The sequence below is a fragment of the Knufia obscura genome (genome assembly GCF_036327395.1).
Source record: "Knufia obscura strain CCFEE 5817 isolate CBS 148926 chromosome Unknown scaffold_2, whole genome shotgun sequence".
Lineage (NCBI taxonomy): Eukaryota > Fungi > Ascomycota > Eurotiomycetes > Chaetothyriales > Trichomeriaceae > Knufia > Knufia obscura.
This window is the reverse complement of record NW_027042688.1, coordinates 2,908,849-2,935,205: the sequence shown is the minus strand read 5'-3', so window position 1 is coordinate 2,935,205 and position 26,357 is coordinate 2,908,849. Positions and strand designations below refer to the sequence as shown.

Genomic DNA, 26,357 nt, shown 5'->3' with positions numbered 1-26,357 from the left:
AATGTTGTGGTGACAGTCAACACACCTTGGATCTCTTCTGTCGACAAGGCGCACAAGCCTTGGAAGGTTTGTGGCGGTCAATCTTACCTTGAGCCATGGCTTGGCTATCTCCAAAGCCCAGAGGTGCACATATTCTTGAAGCAGATTGTTTCCATATTGCCAGATGGCCATGTCTTCCCTGATTGGGTCGTCACGTGATGTGCTCACAGAATTAGCGGGGAAAGCTCCCGCGAATCCTCGTCCTGGTTCTTGGCGTGGTTCTGGTTCCTAAAAACCTAGCCTCGATCCCTGGGAATCGTGTCTGCTGGGTTTATCAGATATGGCCGCATGTGGTCGTAACATCGATGCCTGCCAGAGATTTCTGAACTTGACAATAGTGGTTTGGAATTGCGCTGGAACATGATGGGTCAAAGCAAGTGCCAATATTAGTAGCAGTAAGCACTAAATAATCAGGCCCGCGCTGGCCAAAGACGGTCAAGATCGGCGCGATAGGTAACGGCTTGGCGATTTTGCGCTTGAGCCTCGGCCCCTGCTTTGACCAACATAAAAGACCACAGGTCTGGTAATGGCATCTGCACTTGTTCGGCCATGCGATCATGGGTAACTTGAAAGGCTGTTGAAGATGCTCCTTTGGTTGCAATCTCATTCTACGGGAGGCCTAGCAGCCCATCGGTGGAATTGTCGACCCGAGGACCATGGACAAACTAGCACCGTACACCGTAAGGTAGCTTAGTTTGCCTCTCCGGCAAGTCTTGTTTCATGTTCCTTTTGCTTACTAAATATTGTCGCGTGCTCTACTCCATACCTAATTTTGTTCATCCATGTCGTTGAACGGGCAAAGAGCCAACTAAAGCTTCTCTACGCCTTGTGGGTCATTCCTTCTACCGCAGCGCACTCGAGGCGACGGACGGTCTCGCGGGCGATATGACTATCTGTGGCAAAAGCAAAAGATCTCGACCGCCTGCTGCAGTCAGTAGGAACACCTTTTACATTTACAGCGCATGTGTGTGGCCATGCTAACATTCTCGTGTCCTTGTTATTGAGCCGAACAAATTCAGATATATGCCATGCCTGGCAGGCTTAAGAGCTTTCAGCCAGGACTGCAGTGTGAAGCCCGCAGAAGGGAAGCCATACGTTCGTGACCGATTGAGACTTGGCAAGGCGTCGCACCGAAGTTGCTCAACAGATTTACAAACATACTCTAATGGCAAACGACACACTCCTCGACAAAAGCCAGGAGGAGGACTTCCAACCCAAGTTTCTATCACGAGTCAACACTTTCATCGACCCTGGAGATGCTTATGCCTTTGCGCAGATATCACCAGCATCTCCAATCGGCGACTCTTCGTCGCAAGCCCACCGGTTTCCGAGTCTTCGGTCGGACCGCAGGCGGCATCCGCAGCGTTTCACAAGCCTGCGCAGTGCGAGATCGGTATGGAAGCCCCGACGACAGCCCACGACGCTGGAGATTGTGGGTGAGAATTCTTCAGACGAGGACAGTGATAAAGGGGATGGGGACTTGCAACGAACATCGGACGAGCAGGTACCGACTGACGATGATGTGGCAGCGAAAGACGAAAGACCTGCCGGACAGGACGATGAAGTCACGATCAAGCCACTGGTTCGGAGTGACACTGATAAACCCTGGACTGTCTTCAGCCACAAAACCAAAATAACAATTATCGTCGTAGCAACCATTGCCGGATGCTTTAATCCATTCACCCAGAACATATTCTTCCCCTCAATCAGCACCATTAGCAAAGACCTCAATGTCAGCATTACCAAAGTCAACCTCACAGTCACTGCGTACATCATCGTCGGTGCACTGGCGCCCATGGTAATTGCAGCTATCTCGGACGCAAGAGGCCGGCGTCCAGGATACGTCCTCGGATTTGGCATATATATGCTTTCGAACATCGGCCTGGCCCTCAACAGCTCGTATGTCGGCCTGCTGCTCCTCCGCTGCCTCCAGAGCGGTGGTAGTAGCGGACTTGGAGCTTTGAGGTCAGGTACTATCAACGACGTTGCAACCCGAGCAGAAATTGGCAAGTACGTTGCAATCACTTCAATCTCTGCCATAGTCGCGCCTTCCATCGCACCGATATGTGGTGGACTTCTGGCTCAATATCTTGGATGGCATGCAATTTTCTGGTTCTTGCTTGGGTTGAGCATCTTGTTCTTCGTTCCATTGGTGCTCTTCTTTCCTGAAACTTGCCGAACAGTCGTGGGCGACGGCTCCATACTGCCGCCAAAGTGGAATCGATCTTTGGGAGACGTCAGCCGCAGAATCAAGGACACAGAGGCAGACAGTCCCAAAGTGACTCCTGATATTCTCAAAGCGCACAAGAAGATCGATTTCCTCGGATCCTTCACCATCATGGCCGACCCAGAGACCGCCATGGTGCTGCTGTTCATCGGCACCATCAACCTCGGCCTATCCGCCCAAGCAACTTCCCTCACCGTCCAGTTTGAAGCAATCTACGGCCTCAATGCATCGCAACAAGGCCTGTTATTCCTTCCTCAAGCAGCCGGCAGCATCGTCGCAGCCTTCACGAACGCCAAGCTCCTGGACATGAACTTTCGCCGGCACGCCACCAAAGCCGGTATCTCGGTCGACAAGAAGAAACAAAACAACCTTTCAGGCATGAACATCGAGAAAGCCCGTCTCGAAATTGCCTTGCCCACCTTTTTGCTCGCAGGTCTATTCATCCTGTTCTATGGCTGGGCTTTGGAGTGGCGGGTCAAGATCGCAGGCCCAATCATGTTCCTTACGCTTTTCAGCATCGTTATTGGTATTGGATTTGGCACACTGTCGGTGTTGATCGTGGACTTGCACCGGACGAAAGCAGCGACTGCCTCTGCAGCGGCTACGTTTGCGAAGGCGGGGTTTGCTGCTGCTGGATCGGCGTTTGTGGATCCTGTCATTATGAAGATAGGGAATGGTTGGACTTTTACTATCGTTGGAGCTCTGTACTTGGCAATTTTGCCAGCGATTTGGTATGTCATGAAGACGGGCGTTGAGATGCGCAAGCGGAGGGACGCAAAGGAGGCTGATGTTGGCGTCAAGAGTGAGAAGCAATATCTCTCGGTCTGGTACAGGTTGAGGAGATGGGCATTTGAGTCGGTAGCTGGCCTCGTTCTTGGAAGGCGCAAGGTTGCACCATCCTCGTATGAGACGTTACGGAGTGATGGCTCGAAATGAATGTCAGAGTATCAATCACTTGGCCAGGAGACGAAGTCGTCAAGATGCTTCTCAGACGCATCAACTGCTATCTGTGCGTCGAGAAGTATCCGCTTTGCTGACGTGAAAGCATGCTCTGCTCTGACCTTTGCTCGGTCGGATTCGCGAACAGTCCAGTCCTGCACTACCGCCAAGAGCATTTTGCGCGCAGTCTTGTACTGTTCGAGAACATAGCTCCACCCTGCACAATCGAGCTTCTTCAATGCGCAGTCGAACCCGAAGACGAAGGGGGCATGCGGTTTGTTCTCATGCTCGTAGGGGCGATAGCCAACAGAAAGACTGCAGACATTCTCTTCGAAGAGAACCCCTGTGCCCTCTTTGCGAATTACCTGACACGTCCTCAAAGCCTGAGCAGACAGCTTGATAAAGGCCTTGTTATGAGTGCCTGAGCGACGATCGGTGGGCCGGAGTTCTGTAGGAATATTTTCGCCATTCTTGAACTGATAACGCCAAATCTTGACTCGAAGCTCGGCGGGTAGACTGAGCAGTGAGGAAGTTGATTGATCGATCATCGGATTCTGGTAGTTCGTCAACATGTCTAAATCGCCGAAAGTGACGTTGGTGCTAAGCAAGGTCTGTCCATGCGCAATGCTCAGCAGGTGCGAATGAGCTGGCCGTTCGTCGGCAGTGGTGCAGCAGATCAAAGTAGCTAGTTCCAAAAATGCTGAAACCGATTCAGATATAAATAAGCCTCTGCGGAGCGCGAGATCTGGCAGTCAAGCCGGAAAGAGATCGTCCTGAAAGGGAGGTTCTGGAGCAAGTGCTTTCAAGTCCATCTTTGCCAAAGGTTGGATCGTGTGAGGACGCAGTCAAACCATCACATTGTCCATCTCAAGCAGTAATCAAAAATCGTGGGTAGCGAGCAGATTCCACGCGACGGTGAGGTCGGTGCAGATTTTCCTTTCCTTGGCAACCTTGAACTCCAGCCACCTCAATTTCGCAATGTTAACTACTTTTCTCCTCCTCCTGTGAAAATGATACGACTTTAGTATGCATGTTGTCAACAACAAATGTCTTCTTGATTAGGATAGGAGTCAAGTCTACGGTGACAAGGTAATATTGGATCGCCCTCACATGAAGCACGCAGCTGCTCCGGGGAGTGCGGTTCAAGATAGCGACCTGGACCATGGAACCGATGAAAGCTATGTCGACTTTGTGTACGGCTCCGATGATGGTATATGGAGAGGTGTACATCGTTTCTCAGTGCTGCGTGGGCGGTCAGAAGGAAACGACCATAACCACGATGAAGAAGTGGTCGTGAGGCACTCCGGCGCAATTTGTGACCCGAGAAAGGACAAGCATAAGTTCAATGGATTCTTGAAGAGTTTCCATCTCATCTATGCTACGCTGCTATTCAGAGAAGGTGTGGCGGAACTGATGAAGCAGTGCGTGTGGCCCGTCGAATATTGTTCGGAACGTCGATCAGGGACATGGAGCAAACTTCAAAGAATCGGACCGGGCAAATCAATAGTGGGCAGGGCAGGATCTCTCTAAGCATCACGATGCAACATCATCCTCCTGGCTAGGATATCGGAGCCGGGCCAGGATGTGGCGAAGAGAAGTGAAAGCAGTCCTCTCCGGTCACAGCCCTGGCTTCTGACGCATTGTGGTGTTCCTCTTCGTTGACGCACCGATGGACTTCCATAACCGTTGACTTTAAAAAGTTGGGAGAGCGGCGCAGTAGCATTCTCAGTGTGACCTTGGCGCTCCAGAAACATCCCTCTGCGGAGAGAGTTCACCAACTCTGTCACTGGCATGTTTCATCTGGTCGTACAAGGGAGAATGCGAGAAGATTGCCTCAACAGACGCTTCAAGCTTCCTTTCTCCTTCTTCGGCAGCTGGCAGGTATGACTTTGATTATACCTGGGAGGTGTGCATGGCGGAAACGAAATCACAAGTTGTACATATCAATCAATAGATTCATGGCGTGCGTAGGTAAGTGAGTAAGTACTCTAGGCATTGAAGAGAAAGGTAACCAACCCATCCTCAACCTTCACTCCTCAGACCACCACTCAGACTCGCCTCTACACGATTCCTTTGCCTAATCTCAGAGAACCTCGTTAACCGTCCCATCTCGAGAATACTCAATCTTCGAAACTTGCCCTTATTCCTCCCCACGTTGACCGGTCGCCAGCTTGTACTGGCCCGCCTCACGTGCTCGAAGTCAGTCAGCCCATCCGGAACCATTTGCACCTTCTTCCACTTCACTACCACTAGTGTCAACAGCAGCGTGAGCGCCATAGAGATAACAGCCACGCCCGTAGTCGCCCAGACAGTACCTTCTCTACGCTCGACTCGGCCGCAGACTGCTGTGGCGCAAGCGGCGAGGATATAGCTGATAGCATGTGTGATAGCGAAGCCTGCGCTGACGTGTGGATAACAGGAGAAATTGGTGCGCTGATCTGCAGTCTGTACATCGACAGAACCACGTAACGGCCGTCCTGTCATCCCTGGCTGCAGGTCTGTCGTGTCAAATGTCTCCATGATCAGACTGTAGCATTCCGCTGTCGCCATCGTGGTGAAGAAGCCGACGAAGCCGGCCATGATGCATGGCACAGCAACAAGGAGCGGTGGTCCGAGTGATGAACCGGCATATGCACCTGCGCAGATGGGCAGAAGGATCATGAAGAGAAGCCGTCGGACGAAGTGGGAGGACCAGCTGAACTTTCGTGTAACTGTGAGGCTGTCCGTCCTCGATGCTGCTAGTCGTGAGCGACTGAAGTAGGATGCTCGTTGGAACGGCGCAGCGGCTATGGCACCTATCGCCGGCGCGAGAGCACATAGGCCAACGTATACAGGCCTGTAGTGGTAGTCTCTAGATGCAAGTGACCCCATGAGCTGGCGCTGTTAGCTTTGACTCGCGAAGAAAGATGTAACCTACCATCAGAACAAGACCATACTGTGCGTACACCCACCCAGCGTATATTGCCAGAACCAAGAAGCCGGGCTGTCTGATCATCCTGCCGCAGAGCTTCAGACCAGCCAAGACCTCTTCACCCCACTAGTATGGTCCTGTGGCGTCGACATGCATCTTGATCTCACCACGAGTGACGCGGCTAAACTCGCCGCCTTCGCCAGTCATTTCAGCTATGGTTCTCCGGAAGGCCGATCTTCGAACCTCAGGTGCAATGATGTTGAGCAGTAGAACGACGAGCAGAACGCAAAGTGATGCCCAGAAGCCGCACGACACAGATGCACCATTGTTGACAATGGAAGCACCCGCCATGAAGCCGATGCTGATAGGGCCAACTGTGCTCCATGATACCAATCCGAGCCACATGCCCATACCACCGCCGTGTTTTCGAACATCGTATATGTCAAGCGGATCATCGCCTTGACTCTGTAAAGATGCGCCGAAACAGTCGAGCAGTATGGCTTTGAGATTCATGTCCGACAGGCCGAGCGCAAAGCCTGAAACAGCGCGAGATATTAGCAAAAGCCATTTCCATGCTGACTCGCTCGGATCGCGGTAGCCGGCCACTGCTAGGCCCTGCGGTACCTGTAATACTAGTGCCAGAAGACCTGCAGCGATAGTGTATGGCTTTCGTCCGTGGAGCAATGGTAGAGGCCAGAAGACGAAAGTCGAAAATGCTAAGCCAATGTACATAAAGACATTGCCCAGTATGCTGTAATGCCCAAAATCAGCGATGGCGTACTGGATTGCGGGCACTTCGCCTGCATAAATACCGACCAAGAGGCCTATGCAGCTGGTGTTAATGCACGCAACGGTCGCAGTAAAGCGCTTCCGAGGGTTGGGCCAGTTTCGTGCTATTGTGGCATGATGACATGTGTCATGAACATTGAATGTTTCGCCTTCGTGATAGACATCAACATAAGACTTGCGCTTGAGGTCTACCTTCGGAGGTTCAAGGCTGCCTGTGGCATGACTAAGATTCATGCTCATGTGGCGAGACGGAAGGCCGAAGATATTCGAGTAATGCCTCTCGTGACCGGTTCTAGCTCGCTGCAGTAGGCCTTTCCCTGGAGAACTGAATGACGAGATGGGCTGTGGTGAGAGCGTTCTGAGAGCGCTCGAAGATTGTCTGCTTGTGCTTGTTCGTTTCAGTCCAACACCGGATAGAGGGTCAAGCATTGCAGTCGGCTGACGTAAAGGTTTCCGTGGGATGGTCACTGCTCGTCCCTTGAGGCCCGTCATGGTACGCTGTGGCTCATGTCGTCCAGCGAAGTCGGCTTCATGTTGAGCGTCAGCGTCTTCCACAATAAATTGAAAGACAGGAGACTCCTTGGCCTGCGGACCTGAGTTGTGCCTACTGACCACAACGGTTGAAGGCTCAGGATGAATTTCCACAACAGGAACGGGAGACGGTTCAGCGAACCGTACAACAGTAGGTTGTGTCGCATCTTTGGCTTTGTGTGGGGGCGATTCTGGAGTCATCTCTGGTCGCTGCTCTATCGCTTGGTCTGCCTGAAAGCTTTCAATCGAGCTTCGTCCACTTTCAGGGCATGCCGCATGGTGAAGGTGCGCAAGGACGTCATCCTGCCTTGCCTCATGGTCGGCGCACACAGCTTTTGACGGTTTCCATGGAAGGTGCTCTGTATTCTTCGACGCAGGCAAAGTCAGGATTGGTTGGGCAACTGCAGCTTTGACCGTCGGCAAGCTTGTGACGGAGTTGACACCTGGACTGACGGTCCTGAACGAGCCTAGTGCGGACGACCTTCCCGACAAAGCCTTCGTCGCCGTCTTTTTGGGCGAATCCAAATCGGAGTGCTGATGGACTGATTCCAGCGACTTGCCTTGCGGCGCCTGTTCTTCTTCGATCCGGTTCTCTTGCTCGTGCCAAAATGTATTTTCGACCAGCCGAGTGGCTTCATGAACCAGGAACTCGAGCTTTGCGATGGAGGCATGGATACTGTTGGAGGCTGTACTTTGCAGTGGGGGGCTCTCCAGAGACTGTACTTGATCTTGCCCGGACTGGAATGATGCAAGGCTGGGAGGCCGAGGTGCCGCCCGAGTGCTCAGACTTCGGATTGGTGCAACCGAGGGTGACCGTGTCCGTTGAGTAGCCTGGATGTTGCTCGACCTTGCCTTTGGAGGTTGCTCATCAATTGACGAGTCTTCGCTTGGTGATGGTCCAGAGATGGTAGAGCCTTGTCTAGTATCGGTGCTCGGTTCGTTCGAGAGGTGTACTAGAAGATTAGACGTAGTCATGAACGCTGATATAGGTGAGGCATTAGGGATGAATGATATGTTATAAGAGAGTGGAAGTTTCAGATGAGGGGGAGTAACTTCTGCTTGCAGGAAATGATTTCGTGCAACGTGCTGATGTGGCAAGAACAGCCTACAATCAGGAACCGTCCTTGCCAGACAGTCACAGACGTACCTTCCCATCGCTGTAAGACCAGAGACATAAGAAGCTCAGCTCCCTGTTCAATTCTGTATTAAACCCTCTCACAAGCGTTGAAAGACACCCATAGTTCCCACCCTCCAGCTTCAATAGCACATTCCGGACCCATATCAACTGCTTGCGTGACCCTTCAAGTGCTGTCTCTGAATCGTTTCTGTCCCTACACTCTCAGGTAAGCCATTCCTCGACGTCGACCCAGACGGGGTCCGCCACGGCTACAACAGACCCATTAACGATGAAGGTAGACTCCGTTCACCCTGCCGCTGTTGAAAGCGTACTTCTGAGTTGGTTTCTTCTAGGACTTTGTAGATCTGTACCACTCGGTTCCTGTCGCCAGGAGGGTGATCGAAGAAGCGCTAGTAGAGCATTGGTACGAGCGCGAGCGGCCATCGAGACTCGACACAGCAGTCGCGGAAGAAAGGTAAGCCCGGGTGCTCATCATCGCAGATGCCGATCATCAAAGAAAAGCTTGAAGCCGGATAGAACAGAACGCTAGATTGTACAACAGCTTGTTGGGGTCTGACGAAGATCTCTGGGAGACGTCCATTTCAGGACCCCACGTTGCGACATCGACAGCTACACCCATTCCATCTGGGATCAAGTGCGACCTCCTTACAAATGTACGGATTTTCAACATCGCTCTGCCAGAAGACTTTCACTACTGCTAGCCGGGCTTCTTCACGGACGTTCTTGACTGCCAGCACCAGAAAAGCCTGGACTCACTGTCCTACTCGGAGATATCTTGGGGCATCCTGGTCGCGGAATATGTCGACCTTGCTCAAGAAGAACTTCAAGCTCGGCCTAATACAGCTGGCGGCCGGTAAGTCACACGTCGCTCCTGCTGTCATGATATGTGCTGATGAAATCTATGCGCAGGTCCCGACAAGCAAAAGAACCTGTCGCATGCTCGAGACAAGATTCTGGAAGCCGCGAAAGCTGGAGCGCAGGTGATTGTACTGCCTGAATGTTTCAACTCACCCTACGGATGCCAGTACTTTCCTGATTACGCTGAACCCATCGAGCCGTCCCCTCCTACGAAAGAGCAGTCGCCCTCATGGCATATGCTATCCTCCACCGCGAAAGAGACTAATACCTACGTTGTCGGAGCAAGCATACCAGAGCTCTCGTCGGACAAGAAGACATATTACAATACGGCTTTTGTGTTCAACCCGAAAGGTGAACTGTTAGCCACGCATAGGAAGACGCATCTATTCGACATTGATATTCCGGGCAAGATCAAGTTCATCGAAAGTGATGTCCTCTCGCCTGGCAACAAAGTTACAATTGTTGATCTGCCAGACTACGGTAAGATCGGCCTAGCAATCTGCTACGATGTGAGGTTTCCAGAACTAGCCATGATTGCTGCTCGAAAAGGAGCATTCATGCTTGTCTACCCTGGAGCTTTCAACACAACTACCGGTCCGATGCATTGGACGTTGCAGGCCAGAGCAAGAGCTATGGACAACCAGGTGTTTGTGGCTATGTGCAGTCCTGCAAGAGATACGACGTCAACCTACCATGCATATGGCCATTCGATGGTTGTCGACCCGAATGCCGAGGTCATATCGGAGCTTGAAGCGCAAGAAGATATCGCCTATGCTGATATTGACGGCGCCAAAATTAATGAGACTAGAAAAGGCATTCCGCTGTATACACAGAGGAGGTTTGACGTCTACCCAGATGTAAGTGCTGGCAAGGTGAGGTATGAGGAATGACGAGTACTACACAGATGTTCTGTCAGACGAGAAAAGTCTAGACCCATCCTCTTCAGTTTCTGAGGTCGCAAGTCCATCTGAAACGATAATGCCCACTTTGTCGCTATGTTGCTCTCCATGGCGTTTGGCATTCCTCCAGTGTATCAGATACCTACAGATTACACCGTTGCATGGTAGAGCTGCCACTCTTGGGAAGCAATCGGCCTACGCAGGAATGTGACCTTCGAAGTGCTATTCTTGTGTGAGCAGAGGGAGATAGTCATGTGAAAGAGATGGGGATGAATGAAGGATGCTACTGAGGAGTTTCAGTACCGCGAGCCGCAACGTTCGTATTCCACTGATCTTGGTGAGCGATCGCTTACTAGCCGGAGAAAAGGCTTGATATGTGGTCCGCTATACAAGGTACCTTTCTAATGTAATCCTCACAATAGCGTCTCCGGTGACTCGTCGCAAATTTCGCACCTTAGGTGTAAGGTATATTGGATAGGCTCATTAGGGATCATTGTTCGTTCCGTTGGGGGCTCCTCACGCTGAAATACCTATGTATCAATCCACTGACAAGCAGTAGGTATAGCTCGGGGAGGAGCGTACATCACTGTTTTCTCCGTGTTAGCCTCAACGACTAGGACTATCCTCACTCCCATTGTTTAACATATGGTGCGCCGACGCTGTTGCGAAAATCACATTGGATACCTTGTACTCTTTACTGGTATAGACTCTAGCATACAATTTCTCGACGCAAGATAATCGTTTCACTTGCTGAGAGCAGGAAGCTGTGGTTCGGTTCCCATCAAGCCTTGCGCTGCATCGAAGCGGATGTGATGCGAATAAAATTCCACAACGCAACCGGCCAGCGCCGTGACGGGGTCCCCGAAGAAAGTCATGCTTTAGATCCTGCATCTTAATACTCAGGGCAGGCCTTCTAGTGGTGTCGAGGGCGTCTAAAGCTAATCACTCGCTTACAGTAACTGCCTGATGTTCCCTTACACCTCAATTGTTCTGTAGCATCTGCAGTATTCAAGCAAGAAGACCTGCACTTGCTGTGTCTCGAATGTGTTTTCTACTGTCAGTCTGGGAGGCAGGTGAGCCGAAACACGATCGGCCCGGTCGTCCGTCGCGTTCAAGTTATGTAGGACACGATCAATAATTCACTTGATGTCGATGGCTGAGAAGTGAGACACATTTGACCACCAAAAAGATAGGCATGGGCGCATCAATGTGCGATGCTATGTCTGTCATTATTGGCAGCTGCAACTGCTTGAGCAAAATTTCTCAACGCACTCTAGCGAGCGATTGCTCAGACCGATGCTGCCTCGACCAGACCTAAGGATGCCGCAAGTTCGTGAAAGCTCCTGACACCATGCGCCGAGACGCCTGCAGGCGACTGGGGGCAGATCATAACGCCGATCCTGCCTTTGCCGGACCTGCGTACGTGTCCAGCAATCCATCCCACAGCGGTTGACCTCCGTATTGCAAATCCTCGAATGGAGCACAGACAAGATCGGTGAGGACGTTTCCAAGGGTGTCTGTTAGGAGACCAAGAACCTCACCGAGAGTCGCGTACAACGATGACAAAGAGTCGGGCGAGAACGTCTTCACGACCTGAAGCACGAAGCATACCAGGTTATCTCCTTCAAGCAGTGTCTCTGCGTTGAGGAGGCCGGACGTAATGTCCGTCAGATTCAATGGCGTGAAAGAGTTGACTGTCCCAGTGTTGCCTCCAATGGATGCGAGCTCCGGGTACTTGCTGATCCAGTCCAGCAGATCAACGTTCAGATTCAACAATCCATAGTCAACGGGAGTTCTATACCAGTTCTCGGGTATCCTTTCCCAACCTCTGTTGTATCGCAGACTCCCAGTGGCGTCCTCTTCGACAGCCCAGAAAGACTTGAAGACCTCCTTCGCTGCATTTGGTTAGCAGATGCGACTGATCACTGCTTCAGACCCGACTCACTCATGATACCATCTGGGTTCTGCTCAGAATGGTTGCTCAACAACCGTGCCGCAAAAGCGATTCCCGCATTACGAGCGATCATACCGGTGTATGGGCCGTACCTGTTACCTGTATAAGTTCATGCTACGCTTTGCTGTTCGGAGTGGCTTACCAGCAGTATGGATTCGTCGCAATGCATTCGTGAAGACTATCAAGAGAGTGTTCGAGGATGCTCTCTGTCGAGATGATGCCAGTGTTGCTGTCAGCTCGATGGTACAATGCCTCGAACTTGGCCATGTTCATGGTAGCGGCATCACCCGTGACATACAAGTCATCACGAGTCAACGATGCGTCTGCCTCTAACCAGTTGTGCGATCGACTAATGCCTCGCGGCTCTCCGAGCAGCCCAAGGAGATTACCGAGCAGATTGCCGACCTTTCTAGAATGTCCGTCAAGGGAGAACCCGGGCGACAAAGACAACGGATCGCCTGTCCAAACTGTGCCCATGACGGTCAAGATTGTGGCGAGATCGATACCCATGCCAAACACTGCGGCCAATCAGCTGTTGTATGCAACTGAAAGTGCAAACACCTACCATCATTCATAACAGCAGCGAGGTCGAAAAACTAATCGACATCGTCAGCCAACAGACCAACAACTGAAGCACTCTGACCTACACTTGCCACCCCATCCCTCGATATGTATCCATGATTTGCTAATGCATTGAGTCCTGGACTTGAAGACACAAGTCAGCCTCGCCGTCATAGCACTGCGTGACAAAGTCTCACCAAGGCCCTCTTTGAGCACCTGACCCGAAGTCGGGCTCTTGCCATTCGTGGTCGCCAGACACTTCATACACGTTAGAGTCACTTCACCGATAACGAAAGCCCCTTACCATCGATAGGCGATGTCAAAGGGTCGAACAGGAGTCTCTTGGACTGTCGAGCTTTGGCGCCCTGCAGGATATCTTCGATTGAATGGTCTGAAACGTCTAGTGCACCTTCTCGGACATATCGAGCGATGTTATCGGTCGTCGGAAATGCGCAGGAAGGCAAGAAATGAAGAGAAAGAATGACAATGGCAGCTACTCTGGCCATGCTGTATATGCCGCAATGCGACGAAGCGAAACGGGAGTGTGGTGAAGACCGATTGTTAATGAACGACTAGGTGAGATATCAGGCTTTGGCACAATCAGAAGACCATACAATAAAGCATGATAGCCACGAAAGCGCACTCAGAACATGGTCAGGTGTCGCTACAGCCAAAGCCATATACAAGGCATGGTATGTGCTTTCCACAATAGCCTGGTGTCCACTTCACACACAATCTGGCAAGCGTGTATGGAGACGCTGAAAAACACGTACCATGCTTTGTACATCAGCGATACAAAGCTAACGGAGGGCCTGATTAACATCAAGTTTGACACCATTTCAAAGACGGTTTCTTCTATCGCTGCCTAAGCATAAACGAAAGCAGAACATACAGAGATCTTCGCGCATAATCTCGTTTCGCCTTCTCTATGAGAATTGGTGTCGAGTACCAGCTCCTTTACTCGACTACCAAAAAACTCCTGCGCTAGAGATGATCCTTCGACTCCAGACGGATACAAGACGCGGGCTGCGCCAGGTGTCACACCAGGGGTAAGCCGAAATGTCCAACCCAACTAGTCGACAGAATCCATGCGCTTCAAAAGCCGTTAGCCATGTCTTGGCAACGGTCCGGGAACCTGGCTCGCAAGGGACACCCTGCTGATCATAGTTGCCAAATGACTGCTTAGACGATGATTACATCCACATAGCTTGACTCGATGCCCACAGTCTCATAATGTGGGCACAACCCACCCGCTCTGCCTCGTGGAAGTTGACGAGGGTCGGGATGGGAAGTCCCAGGCTTTCAGTAATGGGTCCAACCACCACGGCTTTGCATTATGTACAATCGAAGGCCCACAAGAACACCGAGCTCGGGACTCTGCAACCAGTGTTCCAAGGCAAGCCGCTTTGTCGCTTTACAACAGTAGCCTGGCATCTCTTGAGGAATGATGCGCAGCTGGGCTTTGGTCTTTGCTGAATAACTCCACAGCGGCAGATAAACCTGGTGAAGATCTTGGAGCTTGTTCATGCTCTGTCAGGCATGTTGGTGTTAGCCAGCTACTACTTGCTTCAAGGTCACGAAGGAGTCTCGAGCTGAAGTGACTGTACTCAACCACACCGCAGTGGCGAGTCTCTCGAAATCTCTTCATCACAGACAGCAACATGCTTCCGATTCTGGTGACTGTGTTCCTTCTCCTGTCGGCGACAGGTTCACACGCGCAATCGTCAGACATCGCAGATCTCGCCCTTCTATATCCCAACTGCTCGGTATGCTAGATTCAGCCACACTGCAGATCAACTCTAACATGCAACAGCTGACATGCATGACCGAGCTCATTCCGACATCAAGCTGTGTCACAGAGGCAGGCCTTGACCAGACATGCCTGTGCACAGATGTTGTCCTCAATCAGCAAATCACGCTCTGTGCTTCCGGGACTTGCACTATCAGAGAGCTTCTGACAACGCAGAATGCATCTTCAACAGCTTGCGGGGCCGAGGTCCGAGACCACTCTGCCGACATGACAATCATCGGACTCAGTTGCGGTGCTGTGGCCATCGCGGTCTTCACAGTCAGAATCATCGCACGCCTTTCGACATACCAGAAGAAACTATTTTGGGATGACTGGATCATGTTACTCATGGTATTCATCACATTACCTCCAACGATATTAGCACCATTCCTTGCCATCAACGGCTTGGGGAAGGATATTTGGACATTGCCATTCGACAACATCAACAACGTCCTGCAATTCTTTTTTGTTGGCGAGCTCTGTTACTTGGTTGCGCTTGCCCTCAACAAGATCTCGCTGTTATGCTTTTTCCTGCGTGTCTTTCCGAACAAGAGACTACGCGTGTGGGTTTTCATCACTATGGTCATGTGTTCAGGCTATGGGATAGCGGCAAGTTTACCAAAGACAAGTCATCGATACAGTCACTGATGGACTCCAGTTCTTCTTCGCGACACTTTTCCAATGCCAACCTGTCAGCTACATGTGGCATCAGTGGTGAGTCCGGAATCCAGTATTCGACTTGCATTTATTGATTTCTTCGTCCAGGGAGTTCGACCGTTTCCGTGGCACGTGCGGGCATTTCCACCTACAGGGTTGGCTAGCCGCCGGTTTCAATATCGCTCTTGATATCGTTGTCATAGCTTTACCGCTGGGCGAGTTGGCTAAGATGAACATGTCGAAGCGGAAGAAATTCGGCGTCATGCTCATGTTCATGATCGGTGTATTGTGAGTCTGCCATCCTACAGTGAACATGACGCATACTAAACCGAATCAGTGTCACCGTGGTCTCGGCAGTGAGGCTCAAATATCTTGTTCAGTTCAGGCACACACAAAATCCAACATGTAAGTATCAGGGAAGGTACGACAACCAGAAACTGACGGACTCCACAGATGACTACCTTGCACCAGGCTATTGGAGTGTCGTCGAACTGCACGTTGGCATCATCTGTGCATCCATGCCAGCAATAAACAGCTTGATAAAGGTTCACTGGCCGAAACTCGTCTCTGGCACTACTCGAGGGGGCACCAAAGACTCAGGTACTCTACATTCTGTAAACAGTGACATGCGGTTCGCAGCAGGAACCCCAGGGCTCAAGCACCCGAGAGTGGACGACTTCGAATTACTCCCGGATGTTGAGGTTGATGCTGCGACAATGAGGACGCAAAACAGCCGCGCGGACTTGCTGCCGGGTACTGCGCTATGAATACAATTAGCGGAATTCAAGCTCAATCTCTCGTTGCCCACACTGGAGGCCTTTATCTTCTGCGTCTGCTGATTCATGTAAGCCTTTGTAGAGTGCTAACTAAGTTCGTGCAAATTTTGTAAGCCCCCTCGCTTATACAACATTCTGCTGAAGAACAAGGATGAACTTGGAACAAGCATCCTCCTGACAACACTATGCCCTCGGTCCCTGTCGATCAATTTCCAAATGAGGGAGACCCCAGATTCACCCTCTGGCTGACAAGGCGTGCAAGGGTATCGGAGGCTTGGAGCCTTCGCCTCGATGTGATCTGCACTAGCTTAGGGACTAAGGCAACACCGGTGTCAAGTGCCAAAGCCCACTTGAGCGACGATGATTGGCTTCTGTAAAATCATGGCGCAACGCGTCGGACAACTGAAGACCGTTGAGTAGTCCACCTCCTGCCTCATACTCTTACGGTCCATTATTTTAGTAGGTGTTGTCTTCCCGTCTCCAGCTATCGGGCTTTGACCGCCTCAAGGAACATGAAATTTCGCCTTGTTCAAGCGATGGCGATCTCAATCTGCAGCGATGAAGTCGTAGCCTTCCGGCTGAGTCTGCGAAAGCGCATGACATTGTTCCTCAATACTTAAGCTTTGCAATATTGTCTTGGAAAGGCAGTCTGAGGCTCTTTGAGCTGTCTTCGTTCTGGTTTGCGGAAGACACCATTGTGCAACCAGTGTTCCAACGTCACGATGCGGTTCGCACTCGCTACAGCATGCGTTGCGTCGCTAGTCACTGGCTCTTTAGCAACCCAGTAAGTGCCAAGTTTTAATACTGAGAAGGTGTATAATATGTTGACAAGGTCAGGCCCAATCATGCACACTTTCATGCTCATCATCGTCGACAAAATGCAACGGCTTCGACGAATGAGACATCTGAGTACGAATATGTTGTTGTCGGCTCGGGAGCTGGAGGAGCACCGCTCGCTGCTCGTCTGGCGTTGTTAGGCCATAGTGTTCTGATGCTCGAGGCTGGAGAAGACATGGCTGATGACATCTACACGAATGTCCCAGCCATGCACTTCGTTGCTGCTGAGTATCCTCCCATGGTAAGACTGGCGCACAGACAAAATGTGCAAATATGCTAATTTTGTTCAGGCATGGAACTACTACGTCAACCACTATCCTGATCTGGATGTGCAGACCCGTGATAGCAAGATGGAGTGGCGGACGCCTTCCGGAGATGTCTGGGTCAAATTTCTGAACGGGACTACTCCGCCAGAAGGTTCCGAGCCCCTGGGTATACTCTACCCTCGCTCAGGTACCGTGGGTGGATGCTCTCAGCACAATGCACAAATCATGATCTACCCACATGCCAGCGACTTCCAGTACATTGTCGATCAGACGGGCGACGAAAGTTGGGCGCCTAGCAACATGCGGCAGTATTTCGAAAGGCTTGAGAAGGTCGAATACCTCACCACCGCCATCACAGGCCATGGCTCTAATGGCTGGCTGGCTACAAGCACCACGGATTTGACACTCATAGTAAAGGATCTGAAGGTTGCGTCCCTTGTGCTAGGCGCTGCTACAGCGATGGGCAAATCACTTCTGTCAGGATTGTTAACCACCGTTACGGGACTTGCTTCAACCTTGGCTGTCGACATCAACAACCCAGGCGCCTCACGGGATACCTCAGCACTGATGTATCAAGTCCCTCTGAGCATCAACAACGGTAACAAGACAAGATCTGGGCCGCGCAACTTCCTCTACAATGTAGCAGGTACTCTGAACGCAGACGGCACGAAGAAGTACAAGCTCGATATCCAGACGACTACGCTAGTAACCAAAGTCGACTTCGACACAACCGGCGACAAGCCAAGAGCAACAGGCGTCTCCTACCTGAAAGGCAAGAGCATATACCGAGCGGACCCCCGCGCCCCAAGATCAGGCGAAACCGGCACAACTGGCACCGTCACCGCCTCCCGCGAAGTCATCCTCGCCGGCGGCACCTTCAACACCCCCCAACTCCTCAAGCTCTCCGGCATCGGCTCCACAGACGAACTCTCCCAACACGGCATCGACACCCTCGTCGAGCTCCCAGGCGTAGGCACAAACATGCAAGACCGCTACGAAGTCCCCGTCATCGGCCAAACAGACTCCGACTTCGCCCTAACCAAAGAGTGCACCTTCCAGAAGTCCCAGCCCGACGCCTGCATGGACCAATACAACGACCCGGGCCTCCTAGATCTCGGCAAAGGCGTCTACGGCACCTCCGGCCCAGCCTTCGCCGTCCTGATCGACACACCATCCAACGACGACCGCAACGAGCCAGACATCTACATGTCTGGCTGGCCGGCCTATTTCAACGGGTACTACGACGGCTACAGCACCTACGCGCTCAAGGAGAAGACGTACTGGGCGTGGCTGCCGCTCAAGTCGCATTCGCGCAACAAGGCCGGCACCGTCAAGCTGAGAAGTGCGGATCCGAGGGATACGCCGCTGATTGACTTTAATTACTTTGAGTATGGCACCACGGACAACAACGCCGCAGAGAAAGATCTCCACGCTATGGTTGCGGGTATGGACTTTGGTCGTCGCGCGTTCGACAAGATGATTCCGCTTGATGGGTCGTTTGAGGAGGTTGCGCCGGGGAGGAATGTGACGAGTGATGAGGATATGAAGCAGTATATTCGGGATGAGGCGTGGGGTCACCACGCGAGTTGTTCTTGTCCTATTGGGGCGGATGATGACCTTATGGCGGTGCTGGATAGTAAGTTCCAGGTTAGAGGGACGGAGGGATTGAGAGTCGTTGATGCGAGTGTGTTCCCTGTTATTCCGGGGTACTTCGTTGCGCTGCCGATTTACATGATTGCTGAGAAGGCGGCGGAGGTTATCTCCCAGGATGCGGTGGCTGCTGATGCGGCGAAGAGGAGGATGTAAGGTTGTGTTCTGCGAGGTTCAGCATAGCATGATATGCTTGATCAAGCTGTTATCTCCTCGGCCTTCACTCAGTCTAATTCAATTATTGATGCCTTAATGCCTGATTACATCATATGTTGACATCTCTCGACTCGTCCCTTCTCATTACCGTTTATCTAAATCGCGTATAACAACACTATACAATCATCAATTAATTGGAAGATTACTACGGCTGAATAGAGCTTATCGAGTAGTACGTATCCCCCTAAATGCCGCCTAAGAAAGCCAACGTAATGGAGACTCCCGAGCTTATAGAATACCTTAATCGGAATACAGATAGTTAAAGTAATAAACTACTAAAAGGTAACGTACTAAAGTACTAATGTTAATCTTATATTAATAAAGGCTTACTAGAATATAAACCTTCGCTTCTGATAGCCTTTGCGCCTTAGGAACCGATAGGCCTAGTATACCTAGATTACTCGCCGGAGCGACTATTCTAGGGTACATTCTTAGAGGAGATTGTCGATATAATAGTGCTAGTAGCTAATCGTAACGGCCGTACTGATTAGACGCACTATTCTTTCTCTTAGTATAATACGATAAAGCTGGAAATACGACGGTGGATAAGCCTTCGCCTAGAGATAGCTATCTATCTACTTAAAGAGATTAAAGATTACTAGTATATTAGGACGGCTAGTATTCGCTTTATAAGTTATTATAGGTATTACTAGCTTGAAAGGTATATCTCTATCTCGCCTCTAGCACTAGACGATATTACTAAAGCTAATAAAGAATACTAGAATTGGTGTATTAGGCTAGCTATTAATCTCCTTCGCGAACGCCTTTAGAAAACGGTATAGCTAGCTTTATATATTATAGTTAACGAGATAATACTTAAGTTCTATAGCCGTAGTAAGTACTTTATTAAAATGAGGTATAAACCGGTGCGATAAGGCTTCTTACTATTCGGTTTATATAGTAGTAACGGCTTCGTCTACGACTTTCTTCTCTTATTAGTAATATTAGGTATCGAGAGTATCGAGAAGGGGATTAGTATCTTAGTTTATAATAACGAGGTATTATAACGGAAGAGGAAAGGGTATAATAGTTAAGTAAGTATATAATAGTTAAGTACCTAGTAATTAGAGTCTTTATAAGCTATTACTATTAATCTTATACTAACTAAATTAGCTGTATATATACTAATAAAGAGGATAATAGAGAACTTCTCGCGTTAATATATCGTATTCTTTAATAACCTCTTTCTTGATATACTAATTACGAAAGTAGTTATAGTAATAGATATTAGCGTCTACGGTACTATAAGAAAGAATATACTAGGTATCGCACTAGTTATCTTAACTATTACTTATAAGTTTCCTTAGTTACTTATATTTAATTAGTATTGCGTAGATATCGTTAAGGATATCCTCTATATATATTAGAAGGATAATAATACTATTATAGGTATAACTAACGCTTATTCCCCTAGAGAAACTATCCTCTCTTTATATAAGCGACCTTAACCGGTATCTATATCTAGTAGAGAAGTATATAAGTTCTTTAGCGACGACGTTCTTAAATGGCTAGAAATCCCTTATATCTTCTATGAATATGATAATGATACGAACGGTGGCGATATATAATTAACTGCGGTCGCTTTATTTAATTTAACGAGTATACGGAAACGGTAAGTGGACGAAGATTATACTGTACTTCCTTATCGACCTAGTAGTTACTAATATCTATTTGATCTAGCGTAGTTTACGAATTGAGTAACTTAATAGCTACCTATATAAGCGATTCCTTTACTTATTAGCCGAGGGCTTATATACTACTGAGTAGAAGTATACTACGGTAACGCAGCTGTCTAAACCTAGAAGGTATTAGTAGAAGGGATACTAGCCCCGGAATTATAATAAGATAAAGCGTATACCTCTCGCCGATATTACGAACCTTAGCGACGTAATTAGGGTAAGAATAAGTTATTATAACACTATAAGCTACTGTGACGAGTGCGATAAGGCGTTGTGTATAAGGAAAGACTGCTAGAAGCGTTACTACGCTGTGTATAAGGTAGGCAATTTATAGGCGGTTGCGACGCTCGATTCTGAGTATGCTTATCATATAATATATATAATTGAAGAAAGTTCTATACTAGAATACCTGTCCAAATTGCCCGTAGAGAATTGATGGCTCCTTTGGAAAACAAATTACTGTGGTGCTGCCATACTAGAGTGTTGAGGTTGGTGAGGCATTAATGCCTTAGGCATGTACCAATTAGACGAGATGAAGGCCGAGGAGATAGATCAGTTAAACGCAAACTTAATTTTCACGCATTCTATCATGCTATGCTCATGCCATAACAGGCCGCTCGAAGCAACATCCAGGCCAGTTGCCTTGCATTAGTATATTCGAGTATCAGCTATGCAGAAGTGGGCTGAAGCAATACCATACTCGATCAGAAGCTAATTGCAATGGCGACGGATTGTAGTCTCTATAAACTCACCTCACACTTTCAGTAGTAAGCCAACTCAATATGTATGTGTCCACGGCCACGGGGCAACGGTGCACAATTATGGTGCCTGAGGCCACAGCAGCCGGGGAGCATCACGTGCTTTCGAGTGTCTGCCTCGGCGATGATGTCGATCATCTTCACATGCTTCGCGAAATGGTACCTGAAGAATAATGATTTCACGCTCGGAGCTCGCACGAGCATGTGACGATCATAATAGCAACACGACCGTCCGCGCACTCTAATCAATAATAACATACCGCTGCCTTCCTCGGATCACCATTCCTTCATGCTGCCACACCCCGTGCTCCAGCAATACATAACTTACCTATCAACTCGACCTGCCACCAGCATACTACTTGCGCCAGGACGAACAAAGCTGCCACCTCATACAACAGAATCTTCTACGACTATCCACTCTGACCAGTCCACCACCATGTCTCTCAAGGACGGTACGTGGCCCCAGCTCCTGCTCGTGCCTACCTACCTCATGCTAATTCCCTCTCTCACCCACAGACTCCTTCCCCTCCTCCACCGCCTTCGACACAATCCAAGCATCCCTAAACACAACACCCACCTCCCGCACCGAAGCAATCAAATCCGGCGCCGCAATCTTCGGCTTCAAGCTGAAAAACACCGCCGGCGCTGAAGCAGCCTGGCACATCGACCTGAAGCACAGCGGGACCGTCGGCCGCGGCGAGGCACCAGCCGGCAAGAAGGCGGACGTCACGCTGAGTATGGCTGATGAGGACTTTGGGAAACTAGTGGCGGGGACGGCGAAGGCGCAGAATATGTTTATGAGTGGGAAGATGAAGATTAGGGGGAATATTATGAAGGCGACGAGGTTGGAGGGGGTTATGGCGAGGGTTAGGGAGGATGGGAGGGAGGGGGGTGTGGGGAAGCCGAAGTTGTGAGGGGTGGGTGGGTGTATATGCAGGGGTATATGATTATGATGAACCGGGTCTGGCGTGCCTGTGACGGATATTGATGTTTGGTAGGCAGGCGAGGGCGTTAGGAGCTACGCCAAAAGAGCCGTGAGCGTCTTGTTCGAGGGTTGGAGATGGTCAGGGGGCTGCTACAAGGTCACCAGAAAAGGAGACTGAGGTGCTCCTCGTGAATAAGAGCATCTTCGCCTACGAGAACAACTCCTCGTGTGCATAACATGCGTGTCTGCTTGCTTCGTGAATGCTCCATAGCCATACACTCTGGTCTCCAAAATAGCTTGCTATGCAAAACGCTAGAAAGTTGCCAGATGTCTACCGTGAGCACATCTAGATCCTGCTTTTCAGCTTACCTTCTCAACATCAGCAAAGAGCACATCGATAACAAGACGTCTACAGCTTACTCGTGTCATCCTTTGCCCACGGCAGTCCCTTCTGTTCAGCAATCCTGGTAATGAGCTTGCCAGAGTCCATTCCAGTCTCGAGATTTTTCAGAACGAGCAACTCCATGTCTCGCTGGGTCTCAACGGTCCATGTACCCATATGAGGCATAAGGAATGCCCGGTCGTTCTTCACAAGTCCCGGGTGGATTTTCGGTTCCTCCTCGAAGACGTCTAGCCCTACAGCACCGACTTGACCGGATTCAAGTGCTTCTACGAGCTCGGCTTCGTTGATGAGACCGCCTCGTGCTGTGTTGACTATCACAACGCCTTTCTTGCACTTTGCTAGCTGAGGCGCTGAGATGATGTGCTTGGTCTTAGGACTTAAGCTGAGGTTCAGAGACAGGATATCTGATTGAGCAAGCAGCTCGTCGAAGGAGACATATTTTGCGTCACCTTCTAGCTCGGGCGAGAGGCGTGATCTGTTGTGATAGATGATTTTGCAGCCGAAAGCGCGAGCTCGGTGTGCAAGAGCCTATATAGGTGTTAGTAGAGAGCTGGAGATGGGCATAGGCGTCTGCCGCTCTGGAGTAGGAGAAGCTCAACGAAAGACTTGTACATACCCTACCAATTCCGCCCATGCCAAGCACACCAAGAACTTTGTCTTTGGGATCATGGCCAAGCGGAGCACCACCCCTCCATTTCCCTTCATGCAGAGCGGTGTAAGGAATGTGCGCCTGCCTCAGCGCACCGAGCATCAAGAAGATGCCCACGTCCGCGGTAGCATTGTCCACTGCTACGGGCGTACTCGACACTGATATCTGTCTATCATTGACAGCCTCAACGTCAATATTGTCGTAGCCTGCTCCATTGTGACAGATGAACTTCAAGGGTTTTGGTAGTTGTGACACGAGCTCCTGATCGAATGGTCCAGTCGCAGAGGTCGATGTGTTCGATCGATACAGGCCTACCACATCTGAGAAATCTGATTTCAGCTTCGACAAAAATTCTTCGCGGGTGCCCTCCCGGAACTCCTTGAGCCTGTACTTCGAGGATAGGGACTCCCACTCTTTGTTTGTGTGGACGAGGTCCCCTATCAGGAGTACTGTTGGCTTTGACATTTCGCGGGATTGGACCGTCAATTCTTGTGGGATTTTGCCGTGGTAATTATTCAGATATTGTTGTACGTCCTCAGGATGTTGTATTGCGATCTTTGTCTACTAAGAGTCGTAGAAAGATTTCAGCCACCGGGTATAACAGAGGTTCGAATATTGTAGCTAACAAGTTTGAAGTTCGCAGTAGCCAGCCGGATTTGATGCTCGCATTTGAGTAGCCGACGGAGGTTGTTCGTTCTCCGGAATTCGCAATACTCGCATTGGACTTCGGCGAAGTGCCTTCCATTTTGTCCTGTTTGTGTCGCCCCATGGCGAATAGTCCTTTCTTCACTGCTTTTGGGTGTTCAGCACCGAAAATTTGGAGATGGCGGACTGGGAAATCTTGTTCGTTTTGATGCTCCCCACGGAAAGGCGGTGCAAATGCCGGAGTTCGATGAAACGCAATGACGCGTCATCCAATGGCGAAGCGACGGCATTTGATGGAACCAGTGTTTGAGGTGACTTCTTGCTCATCCCGCTTCTCCATCACAGAAGGTACGCCGATGCTTGCCGCATCTGGTACGTCGATGGTATGAAGGCCGATCAAGTCCTTGTTATGGGACTGGCTCCCATGGAAAGGGGGATGCGCATAACTGCTCTTATACATGGTGGTAGGAGCAGCGGCCAGGTGTCATGGTGCATAATAAACGAGTGATTGTTAGATCATAAGCTTCAACCAGCCTTGGTACACCGTCAAGAAGAGAAGAACCAAATCTTCCAATACCTCTAGGCAACTCTTGCAAGTTCTGAATTTCGGCTTATAAGCACCACAAAACTTTTACTAGGACGACCTAATACTAACGACGTTCTCGAGATCGGATCGTCTTGTTCACACTTTATCATGGCTCCTTCCAGCGAAATCCAATCACTGGTCCTCCACGGAGCGAAGGACCTCCGTCTAGAAACACGACCAGCACCCCAACCCAAAGCAGGTGAAGTACAAGTTACAATAAAGGCTACTGGCCTCTGTGGCAGCGACTTGCATTACTACACACATGGCCGCAATGGCAACTTCGTCCTTCAAAGCCCAATGTGCCTGGGTCACGAGGCAGCCGGCGTAGTCACAGCAGTACCAGAACAGCAACCATCGAATGGCACCGCAATCATACCGGGTGATTCCTCTCTGAAGGCTGGTGATCGGGTGGCATTAGAGGTTGGAATCCCATGTCGGACGTGCAATTTCTGCGCCACAGGAAGATACAATCTATGTCCGAGATTAAGTTTCAGATCATCAGCGAAGACGTTCCCTCACGCAGACGGGACGTTACAGACCGCTATTACACAACCAGAGAACATGTGCCATAAAATTCCAGAGAGTATGACTTTCGAGGAAGGCGCGCTTATTGAGCCGCTTGCTGTCTGTTTGCATGCAATCAACAGATCTCAAACTGCTGGATCAGGGTCGGGTGTGCCGCTTACCGGAAGTACAGCATTGGTGATTGGTGCTGGAGCTGTAGGAATGCTTACCGCTGCTGCCCTCTCGGTATCAGGAGTGAGCCAAATTGTGGTTGCAGATATCGATGCACCAAGGTTGAAAATATGTGAAGGACTGGGTGGTGGGAAGTTTGGTATCAAAACTTTCCTGATCCCAAAGAAGGCACCATTGCCGACTATCGAGGAGAACTTGGCAACTGCTACCGAGCTTGCTGCTCAGATTTCTGCCTTCGCTGGACTGCCTGCTGGTTTCGACAGAGTATATGAGTGCACGGGTGTCCCGCCATGTGTGCAGCTTGGTATCTTTGCAAGCACACCTGGCGGTAAGCTGGTTCTTGTCGGAATGGGCAACCCTGTACAGACGTTGCCATTAGGTGCAGCAGCATTGAGGGAGGTTGATATCATCGGTGTTTTCAGGTACGCCAATTGCTATCCTGCTGCAATTGAGCTGTTTGCTAGTGGCAAACTTGCTGGTATTGCAGATGCGCTGGTGAGCCATCGGGTACCGTTAGACCAGGGTGAGAAGGCTTTTCGGCTTGCTGCGAACCAGGCCAAGGAGGGTGAAGACGAAGGCAGAGTGCCGGTCAAGGTTATGATCACTGCTTGAGGGTGAACGATGGTAGTGTAGTATTTTGACCCCTCAAACTCCAGGGGCGGACATGGAGGAGCTGCCTACCTAGCATCTCCAGGGCGTCACGATCGTGCTTGCTCTTTTGATACCTGAGTCACGATTGAAGCATAGCCTGAATACATGACTAGATTCTGGTCATATACATTGCTCCCGGACATACTTAGTAGCAGTCCCTCAATCGATTGGCTAGTGATGGGTATCTACTTAATAGTTTCACTCTGATGACACCCCTTTCGAACGTGGCTGGCAGATAGGAAGCTAATCTATTCTAGGACGTGTCAGGTGGGTCAGCGAAGCGAACGCGACAGCCTGACACTTCGTTGCCTTGACCACGTTGGCTTCA

At 50.2% G+C, this 26,357-nt stretch overlaps 11 protein-coding genes across 11 annotated transcripts; 6 read left to right on the top strand and 5 right to left on the bottom strand.

The window, feature by feature from the left end:
* Window positions 1-1,204: 1,204 nt before the first annotated feature.
* PMZ80_002936 (uncharacterized protein) lies at window positions 1,205-3,202 on the top strand (the record flags this gene model as incomplete). The annotated part of the gene is made up of 1 exon (XM_064871365.1): window positions 1,205-3,202. The coding sequence occupies one exon, from the start codon at window positions 1,205-1,207 to the stop codon at window positions 3,200-3,202; it is 1,998 nt and encodes a 665-aa protein (XP_064733818.1).
* An 11-nt stretch (window positions 3,203-3,213) lies between these two features.
* On the bottom strand, window positions 3,214-3,777 carry PMZ80_002935 (uncharacterized protein; the record flags this gene model as incomplete). The annotated part of the gene is made up of 1 exon (XM_064871364.1): window positions 3,214-3,777. One exon carries the CDS (start codon window positions 3,775-3,777, stop codon window positions 3,214-3,216), a length of 564 nt encoding a protein of 187 aa, XP_064733817.1.
* A 1,450-nt stretch (window positions 3,778-5,227) lies between these two features.
* Window positions 5,228-6,076, bottom strand: PMZ80_002934 (uncharacterized protein; the record flags this gene model as incomplete). Its single annotated transcript, XM_064871363.1, has 1 exon — window positions 5,228-6,076. The coding sequence occupies one exon, from the start codon at window positions 6,074-6,076 to the stop codon at window positions 5,228-5,230; it is 849 nt and encodes a 282-aa protein (XP_064733816.1).
* A 166-nt stretch (window positions 6,077-6,242) lies between these two features.
* On the bottom strand, window positions 6,243-8,411 carry PMZ80_002933 (uncharacterized protein; the record flags this gene model as incomplete). The annotated part of the gene is made up of 1 exon (XM_064871362.1): window positions 6,243-8,411. The coding sequence occupies one exon, from the start codon at window positions 8,409-8,411 to the stop codon at window positions 6,243-6,245; it is 2,169 nt and encodes a 722-aa protein (XP_064733815.1).
* A 961-nt stretch (window positions 8,412-9,372) lies between these two features.
* On the top strand, window positions 9,373-10,322 carry NIT3 (Omega-amidase nit3; the record flags this gene model as incomplete). Its single annotated transcript, XM_064871361.1, has 2 exons — window positions 9,373-9,427; window positions 9,484-10,322. 2 exons carry the CDS (start codon window positions 9,373-9,375, stop codon window positions 10,320-10,322), a joined length of 894 nt encoding a protein of 297 aa, XP_064733814.1.
* Window positions 10,323-11,717: 1,395 nt separating this feature from the next.
* Window positions 11,718-13,352, bottom strand: PMZ80_002931 (uncharacterized protein; the record flags this gene model as incomplete). The annotated part of the gene is made up of 7 exons (XM_064871360.1): window positions 11,718-12,226; window positions 12,277-12,377; window positions 12,428-12,803; window positions 12,851-12,881; window positions 12,933-12,990; window positions 13,044-13,104; window positions 13,151-13,352. The coding sequence occupies 7 exons, from the start codon at window positions 13,350-13,352 to the stop codon at window positions 11,718-11,720; spliced, it is 1,338 nt and encodes a 445-aa protein (XP_064733813.1).
* A 1,511-nt stretch (window positions 13,353-14,863) lies between these two features.
* Window positions 14,864-16,059, top strand: PMZ80_002930 (uncharacterized protein; the record flags this gene model as incomplete). The annotated part of the gene is made up of 4 exons (XM_064871359.1): window positions 14,864-15,217; window positions 15,447-15,580; window positions 15,630-15,697; window positions 15,746-16,059. The coding sequence occupies 4 exons, from the start codon at window positions 14,864-14,866 to the stop codon at window positions 16,057-16,059; spliced, it is 870 nt and encodes a 289-aa protein (XP_064733812.1).
* Window positions 16,060-16,790: 731 nt separating this feature from the next.
* Window positions 16,791-18,977, top strand: PMZ80_002929 (uncharacterized protein; the record flags this gene model as incomplete). Its single annotated transcript, XM_064871358.1, has 3 exons — window positions 16,791-16,852; window positions 16,906-17,146; window positions 17,196-18,977. The coding sequence occupies 3 exons, from the start codon at window positions 16,791-16,793 to the stop codon at window positions 18,975-18,977; spliced, it is 2,085 nt and encodes a 694-aa protein (XP_064733811.1).
* A 2,933-nt stretch (window positions 18,978-21,910) lies between these two features.
* PMZ80_002928 (uncharacterized protein) lies at window positions 21,911-22,388 on the top strand (the record flags this gene model as incomplete). The annotated part of the gene is made up of 2 exons (XM_064871357.1): window positions 21,911-21,926; window positions 21,991-22,388. 2 exons carry the CDS (start codon window positions 21,911-21,913, stop codon window positions 22,386-22,388), a joined length of 414 nt encoding a protein of 137 aa, XP_064733810.1.
* Window positions 22,389-22,808: 420 nt separating this feature from the next.
* Window positions 22,809-23,916, bottom strand: PMZ80_002927 (uncharacterized protein; the record flags this gene model as incomplete). The annotated part of the gene is made up of 2 exons (XM_064871356.1): window positions 22,809-23,330; window positions 23,419-23,916. 2 exons carry the CDS (start codon window positions 23,914-23,916, stop codon window positions 22,809-22,811), a joined length of 1,020 nt encoding a protein of 339 aa, XP_064733809.1.
* An 874-nt stretch (window positions 23,917-24,790) lies between these two features.
* Window positions 24,791-25,990, top strand: PMZ80_002926 (uncharacterized protein; the record flags this gene model as incomplete). The annotated part of the gene is made up of 1 exon (XM_064871355.1): window positions 24,791-25,990. One exon carries the CDS (start codon window positions 24,791-24,793, stop codon window positions 25,988-25,990), a length of 1,200 nt encoding a protein of 399 aa, XP_064733808.1.
* Window positions 25,991-26,357: the final 367 nt, after the last annotated feature.